Source organism: Balearica regulorum, chromosome 16, assembly GCF_011004875.1.
Source record: "Balearica regulorum gibbericeps isolate bBalReg1 chromosome 16, bBalReg1.pri, whole genome shotgun sequence".
Taxonomy (NCBI): domain Eukaryota; kingdom Metazoa; phylum Chordata; class Aves; order Gruiformes; family Gruidae; genus Balearica; species Balearica regulorum.
Genome location: NC_046199.1, coordinates 1,729,503 through 1,742,270, shown reverse-complemented (window position 1 = coordinate 1,742,270; position 12,768 = coordinate 1,729,503). Strand labels below are relative to the sequence as shown.

The 12,768-nt window shown below is 45.4% G+C and overlaps 1 protein-coding gene across 1 annotated transcript; it reads left to right on the top strand.

Moving 5' to 3' along the window:
- The first annotated feature begins 46 nt into the window (after window positions 1-46).
- Window positions 47-6,704, top strand: LOC104631273 (dynein light chain roadblock-type 1). The gene is made up of 4 exons (XM_075769040.1): window positions 47-146; window positions 3,434-3,509; window positions 4,886-5,053; window positions 6,185-6,704. Exons 1-4 carry the CDS (start codon window positions 144-146, stop codon window positions 6,226-6,228), a joined length of 291 nt encoding a protein of 96 aa, XP_075625155.1. The 5' UTR covers window positions 47-143; the 3' UTR covers window positions 6,229-6,704.
- The last annotated feature ends 6,064 nt before the right edge of the window (window positions 6,705-12,768 follow it).

Sequence of the window (12,768 nt, the reverse complement as noted above, 5' to 3'; positions counted from 1 at the left end):
AAGCGATCGGTAAGTGGCTCCTACACCCCCCCCGTGAAAAGTACTTCCGGGGTAGGATCTCCCGCCCCTCCTCCCCGCGGATTGGCGGAGCTGGCGGCGCATGCGCGTGGTGCCGTGACTGGACGGAGAGGCGGCGGCTCGACATGGTGGGTGAGGCCGCGCCGGGGGCTGCCCGGGCGGGCGGGAGCGGGGCCTGGGGCCGGGCGGGGTGTCCCTTCTGGCGCTGCTCCGCTGTCGGGCGCGGGGGGAGGTCTGTGCCGCCCCTCTCGCCCGGACCTCGGCGGCTCCGGCGCGGGAAACGCCCGTATTCGCGTTACCGTGGGCGCAGAGCACCGGTCCTAGGATCTCCTCGGCCGGAGGGGCTGCCCTGCCCTGCCCGGGGCGGGTGTCTCGGCCGTCCGGTGTCCTGCACCGAGTAAAAGCGGGACCCAGTTGTGGGCAGTTGTTTGGTGTCTCTCCGGTTTGTCTTAAGCTCCCGGTGTGGTTCGGGTTTGGCTTCTGTGCTAGGAACGCGCGGGTGCGGCCCTCCTTTTGTTAGGTGGGAGTTTTGCCGGGAGGTTTCCGGTAGATGCTGCGAGGGCTGGAGCACCTCTGCCATGGAGACAGGCTGAGAGAGTTGGGGTTGTTCAGCCTGGAGAAGAGAAGGCTGCGGGGAGACCTTAGAGCCCCTTCCAGTCCCTGCAGGGGCTCCAGGAAAGCTGGAGAGGGGCTGGTGACAAGGGCAGGGAGTGACAGGCCAAGGGGAATGGCCTGAAGCTGCAGGAGGGGAGATGGAGATGAGATGTGAGGCAGAAATCCTTCCCTGTGAGGGTGCTGAGGCCCTGGCAGAGGTTGCCCAGAGAAGCTGTGGCTGCCCCTGGCTCCCTGGCAGTGGTCAAGGCCAGGTTGGATGGGGCTTTGGGCAACCTGGGCTAGTGGAGGGTGTCCCTGCCCATGGCAGGGGTGGGACTGGATGGGCATTGAAGTCCCTTCCAACCCAAACCAGTCTGGGATTTTGTGATCTTGTGTCTTGCCAGTGTTTCACACACCAGCAGCTGAGTCAGCTCAGGAGGCCACTGCCTTGTGACAGAGGGGTGTCACCCTGACAGCTGAGCACAGCCTGCCTGGTACCACGGGCCGTGGACTTCTGTCCCAAAACCATTGCAGTGGAAAGCGTATCATTCCCATAAACCTTCAATTAATTCTGCCAAGCACTGAAATACGCCATGTGGTGGCGGGCTACAGATAACATTCAGTAGAAAAATCTTTGCATTTCTTATGGTTGCCAACTTACAATTCTTAAAAGGGAAAGTAATCAGGAAAAAAGCCTGGTTTAAGACAACTGGCTGTTTAATATTCTGCGGAACCTGGAATATATTTATTTTATTGTAATTGTATTGGAGGTGGCTTCCTCTTCAAATGCATTGTTGGCTAGCACACCTGCATGAAACTGGGGATCAAAATATGTGGCAAAGTTTCTGAAGAAATAAATACTGACCTGAGTTGTAGATGGAAAATTGAAATAATCTAATAAGAGATATTTTTAGGCGAACCCAGAAGGTAGAGCTTTCTAGATAAAAACAGGAAGATAAAGGCTACTGTTGTATATATAGCAAAGGTTATATAAGAGCAAATTGGTGATGGGGAAATATTTATTTTCCTTTTCCAGAGTGCACCTCTTCTTCCCTATATACTCTCTCTTGTAGTTATTCAACCCTTTATTAAGACAGTTTTTGTTTGTTTCATGATTTAAATATATATAACTTTTCCCCAGTAATATTTTTGCTGGTCTGCTGAGTTGAACTGGCTTGCAAAGATGTTGGACGAGCACCATAGCTAGTAGTGTGTGTGAAGTGGTATGTGCGTCAAGGAGTAAGATTAGGAAGTACAAGGCCTTGCCATGTCAACAGCAGTAAACTGTTAGAGCAGGTCACCCCGCCTTGTGAGTGAGATTATCTGTTGATTGTTAGAAGAAATTAACAATTGATATTGTTCTGGATGGATGCTTCTTTGCATCCAAATAGGTTTGTTAGGGTCTAGTGAAAGAAAATATTTAATGAATTAGGACTTAAATACTGCTAGTAAGAAGTTAGGAATTTATTTCAGACTTAACAGTGTGCCACCGTATTTCTCTCAGCATTCGTACACCTTGTTGTTTGTTTTTTGTTTCACTTCCCTTGTCTTCAATTTGAAGTAGCCCGGCATTCAGAGATAATCAAGAGCTTTGTTGAAAAGACTGAATTTTTCTCTGCTGGATAAGAGAGAAAAACTCCACTTCCTGAAGAGAAACTCAGGTGGTACCACCTCTTACCAGCAACAATTCATGTTACTGCAAGCTACTTCTTCTAACAGCACTGTGCCGAAAGTTGGCCAGTAGTTCTGAGGTTGAGGCCATGTTGTTTTGTTAGGACAAGTCCTGTTCCCAGGGAACAAGGCTTATAACATGACTGTGCTCATTTGCTGCAGGATGAAAGCAGAGAGAGGGTTATTCACAATGCCTGAGAAACACAGGTGTCTTGGCCAAATGCCCCATACAGGTTCCACCTTTCCTGAGTTCAAATGATTCCTGTCTTCCCTTCTAGGCTGTTTCTGTGGGACTATGTCTTGCAGGATCCGAAAGATGCTGCATGTCTCTGTTTCCTTTAATGGGGATAAAAAATGCTAAATATTCACCCAGCTGTGGAAAACAGCTCAGGTGCTGAGGTTTTATGACCCTGTTAGAGAACCCCTAGTTAAATTTTGATTGATGTCTTCTAGCAATGGAAGTCATGCAGAAGGATTTGAAAGCTTTTCTGAAGTCAATGGTGATTTTTACAGAGAAGGCAAAGGGACTGCTGCCTTGGCCTTCAGTTTTCATTTTTCCTGTTTTTTTTTTTAAAGTCAATTTCACTAAGTTGTAAATTATCGTTAGTGATTATAATCTCCTAGCTATCCCAGCAAGAATCATCATTATAAACAAAAAGCACTTACTCATTGTTTTTCTCCTCACTTATTTCTAATTGCTCTTAGTATTCATTTGATAAAAGGAAAGGTGGTCTTGCACTCAGAATGTATCTTTTTCTGCTTTTTAAATAAATTCCATCTATGCTTTTATACATGATTTTTGCTTGACACCTAAATTGTAGCAGTCTGACTAAGCAGTCTTCCAGTTGCAAGCCTACAGTAAGGAACTGATGCGGGAGGGCTGGGGAGGAGGAGAGGGGGAAAAATTAGAGGGGAGTTCCAAGTTTCCACAAGGTTATAATCACAAATGAGCGAAGAGCAAAGACAGATGGAAAACAACTGAAAAGATCATGCAGAAAAGGTAGCACCAAGTACAGACGCTTTGTCGTATAGAACGGTGTAGGTAGTTTGAATCATCTTCGCGCAGCTTTGTTTTCAGACTGTTATTACAAAGCTTTGGTGGAAGGCAAATAGCAGCTGTAATCTTGATTTGTGCTTTCTCTGTTTGCAGGCTGAGGTGGAAGAAACACTGAAGCGAATTCAGAGCCAAAAGGGAGTGCAGGGAATCATTGTTGTTAATTCTGAAGGTACTGTGTCAGTCTCAGTTTTCTGAGATATAACTTATTCTAAACGTGCACTTGAAGGACTGCTGATTGTACTACTTTGGTTTAGATTACAGTCTGTCTTTTGCAAAGGTTTTCATGTAGCCAAAGCAGACAGACAGTAGTTAGGCTGCAAGAGAAAAATTGGATTCCCATTTCTGCAAGCTCACTTTATTATTTTAGGACACAAATCAAATAAAACAAATTGCAAAAGCTTAGAGGTACTTGAGTTATGGCAGTGTTTGAGACTGTGTTCTGTGAAAGCCTTTATCAGTAGCACTAAAAACTCTCATGACACCTGAAATCTTGCTGCTGTGCATGTCCAGAATGCTGCTGTCCTGGCAGACTCGAGTAGCTTAGCAGCTGTCTCGTGCTCATGGCTTCGCGAGACTCATCAGCTTGTCTCTTTTTGGAGTCATTGAAGGATCCAATAGAGCAGACTTGTTCAGAGCATTCTAAATACACTGTGAGCAGCCCAGCTTCTTAGAATTGTATGATTATCAATTTAAATTTAATATTTCCTAGAAATAATCCTTAGAAAAGATGACAGATATTAGCTATATATGAATACCTTGAAGATCAGATCATTGTGTGCTTGTATGCAGCTTGTGTTCCCACTCACTGCTGTTTAATGATACTGAATAATGGATTGCGCTTTCTAGGCTGAAGCTGCGCTTATTTGAACATACACCTGCAGTAGTCATTCTGCCATGCCAGTATTTGGTAGTTGGCTGCTGCATTGTTCTGACACATGAGCTGAATTTTGACTGGCTTTTTGTGGGAAGACGTTAAGGCAGCGAGAGCTCTGGCCAAGCAGTGTCAGTGTGTTTGCCCTCTTGGCTAGTGCACAGGAATTGAACCAGGGACCTTGCAGGACTGCATCAACTCTTACGGCTAAATGTTGGAGCCTCAGCTTTGAAACTGTGTGATGCAGCAGCTGATGTCCTCTGTAATCAACACCGATCCTGGCCTCGCTTGAACATCGCAGTTAAATGACATTCAGGAGCCTTTCTGAAAGGAAAAGCTGTCCCCAGTCAGGAGAACAAAATTGAAACATAGGTATTTCCTCTCTCCTCCTAGATATTTTTTTTTGTTATTATTTATTTCTATTTGTAAATCTCATAAATAAACGAAAAAGCAAAAGTAAAATACTGATGCTGCTAGAGGTAAACAGTTCTCTCATACACCTGTGGTTCCGGATCTCAGCCTTTCCACATCTTATTTCTGTTCATGTTCTTCTTTTAAGCCTTTGAAAAGAGCACTCCTAACCCCTAGTGTAGCAACAACATCTGGGTGATGCCCAAGGCGGAGTTAGTTCTGGAGTTTTGTCGCTGAGCTTTGCTGTCCCCTGTTTCTTGCAGGTATTCCTATCAAAAGTACTATGGATAACTCCACAACGATTCAGTACGCGGGCCTTATGCACAGCTTCATCATGAAGGCAAGGAGCACCGTGCGAGACATTGATCCCCAGAATGACCTCACATTCCTGCGGATCCGCTCCAAGAAAAACGAAATCATGGTCGCACCAGGTAAAAGTGGGCAGGGTGAAAGCAGGCATAAGGGAATCCAGCAGAGTTCTTTTCTCATGAGATTGACGCTGTCAGCCTGCAAGAAAAGTTCTGCCTGCTGCTTTTATTCATATTGTATAAGCTCTTCTTTTCCCAGAAGCTGTTTTGCTTTCTTCAGAGTTGAAAGCTTTTATCATTGACCTAAATTTGCTTTTTCATGTTTGAATGCGGGAAATCACTTTCTTATTTTCACGTCGATCAAAGTAGAAAGTGTTAAATAGTCTTTGAAGAGTGTGTTGCAGCCTCTCATACCTTGTGCTTTTCAGTATGAAACCACAAGAGTTGGAAAGGAATGTTTTGAGAGCAATTGCAGTTCAGCACTGTAGACTAAGTGATAAAGCAAAACAGTGTAATAGATTTTCCAGTTCAGAGAAAAGTAATAGAGCATATTATAGTTGTAATCATGAGTTGTAGAGTATAGCAGCAGCAACCTTCTTTTCAGGAAATGTCCTCAGTATTTCATCAAATTATGAAATGGGGATCAGTGAGGTGAGAACAGTTCACTAATGTGGCAAAAACTCAGCTTTGTTTCTTTGTACTACATTGGCTCCATGGTGGGATTGTGCTGATGGAGAGGCAAAGGAGGGGATTGCAGTTGCAGTAGACTGCTCCGCAGGGACTGGTCAAGGCAGATCTTAAGACAGGCTCTGGGGTTTGTGCTGAGGCAGCCTCTGATTTCCATGTGAAAGATGAAGAGAGAGGAATAAGCATTGTGCCAGAAAAAAACGCAGCTGTAGCCGCTGCAGCCCCGCAGCCTACGTGTGAGATAAGGGAAATCACTGTCTTTCACCACCTATTTTGATTCCATCATTGTTTGTGCCAGTTGCTATTATTTCCTAGGCACAAAGCAAGTTAAATTCAATTGGCTTGGGAGCATGTGGTTTCTAAAGCTGAGACTTTCTCTCAGTAAGACTCATAGAAATAAGTGATCTGACATGCCAAGCCTGTTTTGCGCATTGAGAATGAATGTCAAGACTCTAGTTCCCACAGTGTATCATCAGTGAGATATGAAAAAATGTTGAAACTTACTGTTGTTGTGAACAAATGTCATCAATGAAACAATATGTTTTTTTTCTTCTTTTCTTTCTCCAGATAAAGACTACTTCCTGATTGTCATCCAGAATCCAACTGAATGATTACAATGACTTGGTCTGGTTTTTTTTTTTTCCCTTTGCCCAATTGTTTTTTTTAATTTAATGGTAAAGAATAGAGCATTAGTGTTAACTCTGCTGTGCCACTTCAATAATGTCCGGAAAAACAACAGCAGGTGTTTTTGTTGTTTACATACAGAAAAAGTGGCTTTTTTTTTGGTCTCACAAGTCGTTTTGAGGAGGAGTTGGTGAATTAGAATCAGGCAGTAAAAAATACAATAGATTCTTTTAATAGTTAAGAAGGTAATGTAATAAAATTCTATTAATGTTCTGAAAAAAGATTATTCTTTGTATGTTTCCATGCTTCTGTCACTACTATTTGAGATGTGCTTTTACACTATTACTTCTGAATGACTGTAAATATGAAACTTGCCTATCCTCTAGTTCTGTCTTATTTTGTTGGTTTTACAAGTTACTTTGAAAAAGTCTGGCCATATCAAATTAAAAAGTGTCATCAGTGACTGTTTTTGTCTTAGGTCTTTTCCTTCTGAAGATTTTAGTTATTCTCCTAAGTGACGTGAGTTTTTCTTCAAAAAATAGAACCTTCCTAGGACTATTTTTATCCATCGGTTGCTTTCTCTAAACAAGATTTAGTCTAAGTGCATGTGCAATGTACGTAAAATTGCCTCCTGTGTTGGAGTATTTTCCTACCTCTTGCTTTTTGTTTCAGACAGAGAAGCGTTGTGGCTAAGGCAGGCCATCAAGACTGCCTTTGGAGCTCTCATACTATCACGATTCAGTAGACAATTTTATCTGGTATCTTCCTTTAGGAAATTTTTATTGATGGCCATTAAGGACTAAAAAAGGTCCTCTGATTCCTGCAAAATAATAAAGGTGTTATTTTTGTAGCCTTGAAAGAGCCTTGTAATGGCATGCAGAGCTCAAGAATTTGTGCAAAATGTCTGCCAGCAGGAGTAGGGAAGTGATTGTGGCCCTGTACTTGGCTCTGGTGATGCTGCACCTCGAGTGCTGTGTTCAGTTTTGGGCCCCTCACTACAAGAAGGACATTGAGGTGCTGGAGCGTGTCCAGAGAAGGGCAGCGAAGCTCGTAAAGGGACTGGAGCACAAATCTTACGAGGAACGGCTGAGGGAACAACTGGGGTTGTTTAGCCTGGAGAAGAGGAGACTGAGGGGAGACCTTCTTGCTCTCTACAACTACCTCAAAGGAGGTTGTGACCAGGTGGGTGTTGGTCTCTCCTCCCAAGTAACTAGTAAAAGGACAAGAGAAAATGATCTCAAGTTGTGTCAGGGGAGGTTTAGATTGGGTATTAGGAAGAATTTCTTCACCGAAAGAGTGGTCTGGCGTTGGAACAGGCTGCCCAGAGAGGTGTTGGAGTCACCATCCCTGGAGGTGTTCAAAAAGTGTGTAGGCGTGGCACTTTGGGACATGTTTTAGTAGACATGGTGGTGTTGGGTCGACGGTTGGACTTGATGATCTTAGAGGTCTTTTCCAACCTTAAGATTCTATGATTCTATGTTTGTCGTGTGTGTGACAGACACAACTCTGTCTTGTACTGAAGAGCCTTAGTGATGTGCAGAACATCACAGCCCGGATTCAGAAATGACATGTATTGTCTTGCACTGCATTTTGTGTACTCAGGTAGCTCGATACAGCTAACTGCGACAGCTGGGAGCGGTGCTCAGAGAGCGTGGTTCCATCCCCAGTCTCATTGGTTCCACAGAGAAGGGGGGCTTGCAGGTAGCATAGCTGCCTGCTCGCGCTTCAGCCTCCTCACACGTCTGGCCTCAGGCCGCTTGTGATAGAAGCATTTTACCAGCCTGAAAAGGAATTTCCCCTGAGGTGCACCTGATCGAAGAGACACAGCCCACAGGCATGAAATGTGCTGTACAATTAAAGAAAGAACTTTGATCAAGTAACTGTGGATTTTTAGGGGATACTGCTTCCTGTGCTAGTGAGAGAGCACTCCTGACTCATCTGTCTCTGTCAGCAGAGGTGTATAACCCGTGCTTAGCCCTGCTCTTTCAAAATTACAAGCAGGAGCAGGAATGCGTGATGCTGTCCAGTTCTACACCAAGGAACAGACTAAGAATTTATGGATGATCTCAGCAGGTTAGGGGCTATTCCAAGCAGTTGGCTGCAGTGCAGTTTTGGAGTCAAGTAAAAAATGTTAGTGTTGACTTGGACACTTTACTGGATTTGGGGCACAAAATGATGGGGTGGATATGTGGTGACTTAAACAGCTAACATAACCTGTCTGTTCAGCATTTGTTTTCTCTGCATTTTCAGACTCGGGCATTCATTTATAAACTATGTCTAATTTTTTAGGTAGTGTTCATGACCATGAATGTCCAAAATGCTTTTAGAGATCTGTAAATGGTCAGTCCTGCAGCATCTGGGTGAGGGTGCTTTGCAGTATTTTGGGTATCTCAGCTGTCATCGTGACTCAGTGTTGGTTGTTGCTCAGTTCATGAATTGTTTCTGCCATCAGAGTATGTCTGACCACACTGAGTTGGTGCAGGCCTGGGATGACACTTTGTGCTAAGAAATGACTGACGTAAACATCCATCTCCTAGTCGCAGAAAACTGACAGATAACTCACATAGTGTGTATTCTCTGGCCCTTTTATTATTGAATCTTGTTTTAAGCCATGCCATCAAAGCAATGAATAGAGTCTGAAATCATGCTCTGCATTTGGAGTAGTTCCTGATACACAGCAGCTTGTATAACGCATGTGATCTGTCCTAATTTAATTGAATGCTGTCTGAAAAAAAATTATCTCCAGCAAGCGGAAGTCTCTGGATAATAACTGAATAGTGAGGCAAGGCAGAAGAAAAACGTGACTTATCTCCTCTGTCTTTTGTTGTTCATAGCCAGAGAAATGTTTCCTTGGAAGTGGTGACCTGCTTATGTATTTTGGCTTTCCCTAGTAGGTGGCAGTGTTACTCTTTTGAACAGTGAAGAGTATCTTTAGTGTCCTGCATTCTTTTGGACACTTTCTGAAGGATAGGTGCCCTACCAGTGGCTTTGTGCCATATCTAATTTTGGGACAGAGAGGTGTCGAGGTGGGTTTTTTAAACAAGCTGTAATAAATAGCCCTATTGCAAAACAAAGATCACACCCATTTTCTGCATTGCGTTGAGACCATAAATGTGCAGTGAAATTACCGAGTTCCTGGTGTATGCTGGTTGTTTGGGGTTTTGGAGGGAGTTAGGGGCTGGTTCGGGATTCTTCATTTTGTTTGTTTGTCTTTCAAGGCCTGTTAGCTGTCTGACCTGAGATGCACTGCAGAATTTGAATAAAGGGGTCTTGAAGAAGCTGGTTTTGGAGTCTGAAGGAGCTTGTCAAATCTGTCTGGTCAGGGGAGGGCCTTGCTTATGCCATGCTGGTGCTGCCTTTACACTAACATTCACAATTAATCTGTTTTTTTAAAACGAGAAGGGGTGGATGAAGCTGAAGAACAACAACTTCCATTTAGATACTTCTTGTGGAGAAAAAAGTGTCTTATTTGGATCAAGAGCCTCAGAGAATCACAGAGGTCCGACCAGAAGCAATTCCTCTGTATGCAAGTTAGAGAAGGATTTCACTTTGCCCAAGTTATCTTAAAGAGGTGGGATGAAGTTCTGCTGCTTGTCCTGTGTTTGCCGAGTCTGGGCCTACCCATTCGTATGGTACAATTATTGTCAAATTGAGGAAGAAGAGAAAAATAAGCATTATGGTTCTGGTCCTTTTTTTCTAGCCAGAAAGCACGACGAGTGCTTGGTTCAAAGGAGGGCTTGAATAACCTTTGCGATCTGTGCCTTAAAGCTGCTTTGTGTCATGGTTGGAGACTGGCCTAATTTGCTGTCTTGGAGAAGTCAGTTTTGATGGATCCCTCTCTTGAAGGCAGAGGAAGCATCTACTGCGGAGATGTAGAAAACAACCCCTAATGCATTACCAAGCTAATGAAAGGAAGTTTGAGGTATGGCTCTGGGCTGTGAACAGCAGTGCTTGAGGCCCAAGGACGTGCTCTCTTGTGTTGACGCTGCTCTGAGATAAGGCTCTGGCAGAGGAACGGAGGTGGTAACATTAATGCCGCAAAAGCTAGGCTTGTGGAAACTCATTTTCTGTGAATCTTAGAGCAGCACTTTAAAGCTGCTCCAGCTTGTGTTTGCTCCAGCGCCCTCCCAAGCAACTCTTCATCTGCCTGAGATGGCTGAGCTCTGTGCAGCTTTCCTCTTCACCTATGGGACATTTATGTTTGATCTTTACACTTTTGTTACGTATAGCTACCTCTATAGGGGATGAAAGTCTGGCATGGTATAGTTACACCGATATAGGCTGGCCTTATGTTAGTAGAGCTAGGGCAGCTCCTTGAACCAGTATCGTCTGTAGGAAAAGCTGTGGCAGCTGGGGTGTGCAGGGACAGTGAGCTCTGCCAAACGCTGCCGTGTCAGAGCATCACCACGATTTCTGTTGCTGAAAAATTCCCTTCCTTTACCAGCATGATGGGATTCCTTCGGGGAGATTTTCCCTCCATGGTTTCACAAGCATCTGGGGTGCTTATTATCAGTGGTGTTTACCCTGTAGGAATGCTGGCACACGGAAAGCTTGTTGTTGATCCTAGGTCAGGTTAGGACAGCTTGCTGTTGCCGGGTTTGTACAGCTGGTTCCTTCCATCTTTAAACCTTTGACTGATCCAGGGTTTTTTGGATCTGAAGTGCATCTCCTTAAATAAGGAGTTTTGCCAATGACATCAGTACGAACAGGCGAAAGAGGTATTGCTGTGTGCAAGATTTTTCAGGAAAGCTGAGGGCTGAAGGAAGAAGTGTATAAATCATACTCTGCTCTATTAGAAGTAAAACTTCCTTGATCCATGTCCCATTTTTGCAGGTACATTAACATGCTGAGAAGCTCCAGGGCCTCCATGAACCAGTGTCTTTTCTCCAACTTGGGGTATATGAATAATCTGCTATGGATTTATGGCCCCAGTCCTGCAACGAGTCTGCATGGATAAAATCAGAGATCAAATCACTAAATTAGAAAGAGTTCCTCATGCCTCTCATCAAAAAGGGGTTAATACTTTATAACAATAGTAATAAAAAATCCTTTGCCTGGGGACGCAGTCTGTAAAGTTGATCAGCTTGCCATGTCTAATTCGATATTACTGCTTTCCCTTCTGTGTTTTCTGATTAAAAGGACCTTTATTGGAAATTAATGTCTCTACCTGTATCTTAATTATAAAAGTGAATCTGAAGAGTTTACACTTCCTTATGAGGATGTGTAATGACTGCTACTGCTTGTTCAAGGAAAATCCATGATATTAGCCATGAAACTAATTGTTTCCTTTTCGGGTAAGATCTACAAGGAGAAAAGAATGTGTTCAATTGTAGTTAAATATGTTTTTCTTTTAATTGGTGACACTTAATAATTGGAGCAGTTTTTTGACAGATGCATCTTTCATGTTGGGTTGGTTTTTTTTTCCACCGAGGTTGTACGTAATCCTTTAACATTTTGTCTTCACTCGTGTTTCATGCCAATTCTCTGGAAACAATGAAACATGGCTTTGGCAGAATACAGCTTTTACTGCCGCATACGTTGAGGAGGAAGACGAGACATGGTTCTTGGGGAAAGGTTGACATGCTGTTTGCAGTTGGTTTTTGATTAATTTACAGTAGCTCCAGAAATAGCCTGCCCTATTTGTAGCCCTGCTGCGGTCTTTAAAATATGCAGCATAGATGTGGCTCTGAATGCAGCAGGGAAAACAACAGACTCGTTAGTTGGGAAATGATAGAGCTTGCCGTGGGAATTGCAAATGTCTGATTACCTGGGTGAGATGGGTTTATGTCCAGGTTCGGTGACTGTCGAAGCTGACAGATGCGCCCGTGGCCTGAACACCCCGCAGGGATGCTTCCCCTCCCGCCGGCCTCGCAGCAGCGTTCGCTGACAGGAGCCGGCGGTAACCCTGGAAGATGTTTGAGGCCGCCGAAGCAGCCGGCGGGTGCTGGAGGGCCGGACACCTCTGGGCCGGACACCTCTGGGCCGGACACCTCTGGGCCGGACACCTCTGTCCTTCAGGCACCTCGGAACGTTCCAGCCCGAGCGTCGTCCTGCGGCCGTGAGGCCGGGCACGCTGCCGGCTCCTCTGAGGCCGGAGAAGCGCGGATGTTCGGGGTCAGCCTCCGAGTAAGGCATGTCTGGTTGGTAAACAGCCGTGCTATGTCACGGCATTCCGTATTGACTGGAAACGACCTTCCCGACGACGTCAGCCCCCCTCTCTTGTATCCAGCTGTGTGCTGATTAACAGGACAACTGCCTGTCCGAGGGGAAACCGCCCCAGACCTGTGTGCTCCAGCGTCGGTGCTGACGAGCAGCGGTGGGGCCCCGGAGCGGGGCGGGAGGCAGCGGGCTGGGCCCTGACCGCCGGAACCGCCGCGGGCTCCTTCCCCCCCCCCCCCCCCCCCCCCGTTCCGCGGTCCCGGCGGGGCTCCGGGAGGGGGCGGGGCTCGGGGCTGGCCCCGCCCCTTTCGGGCGTGCCGCGGTGACGTCACCGGCCCGCTCCGCCGCAGCCCCAGCGCAGGCCGCGC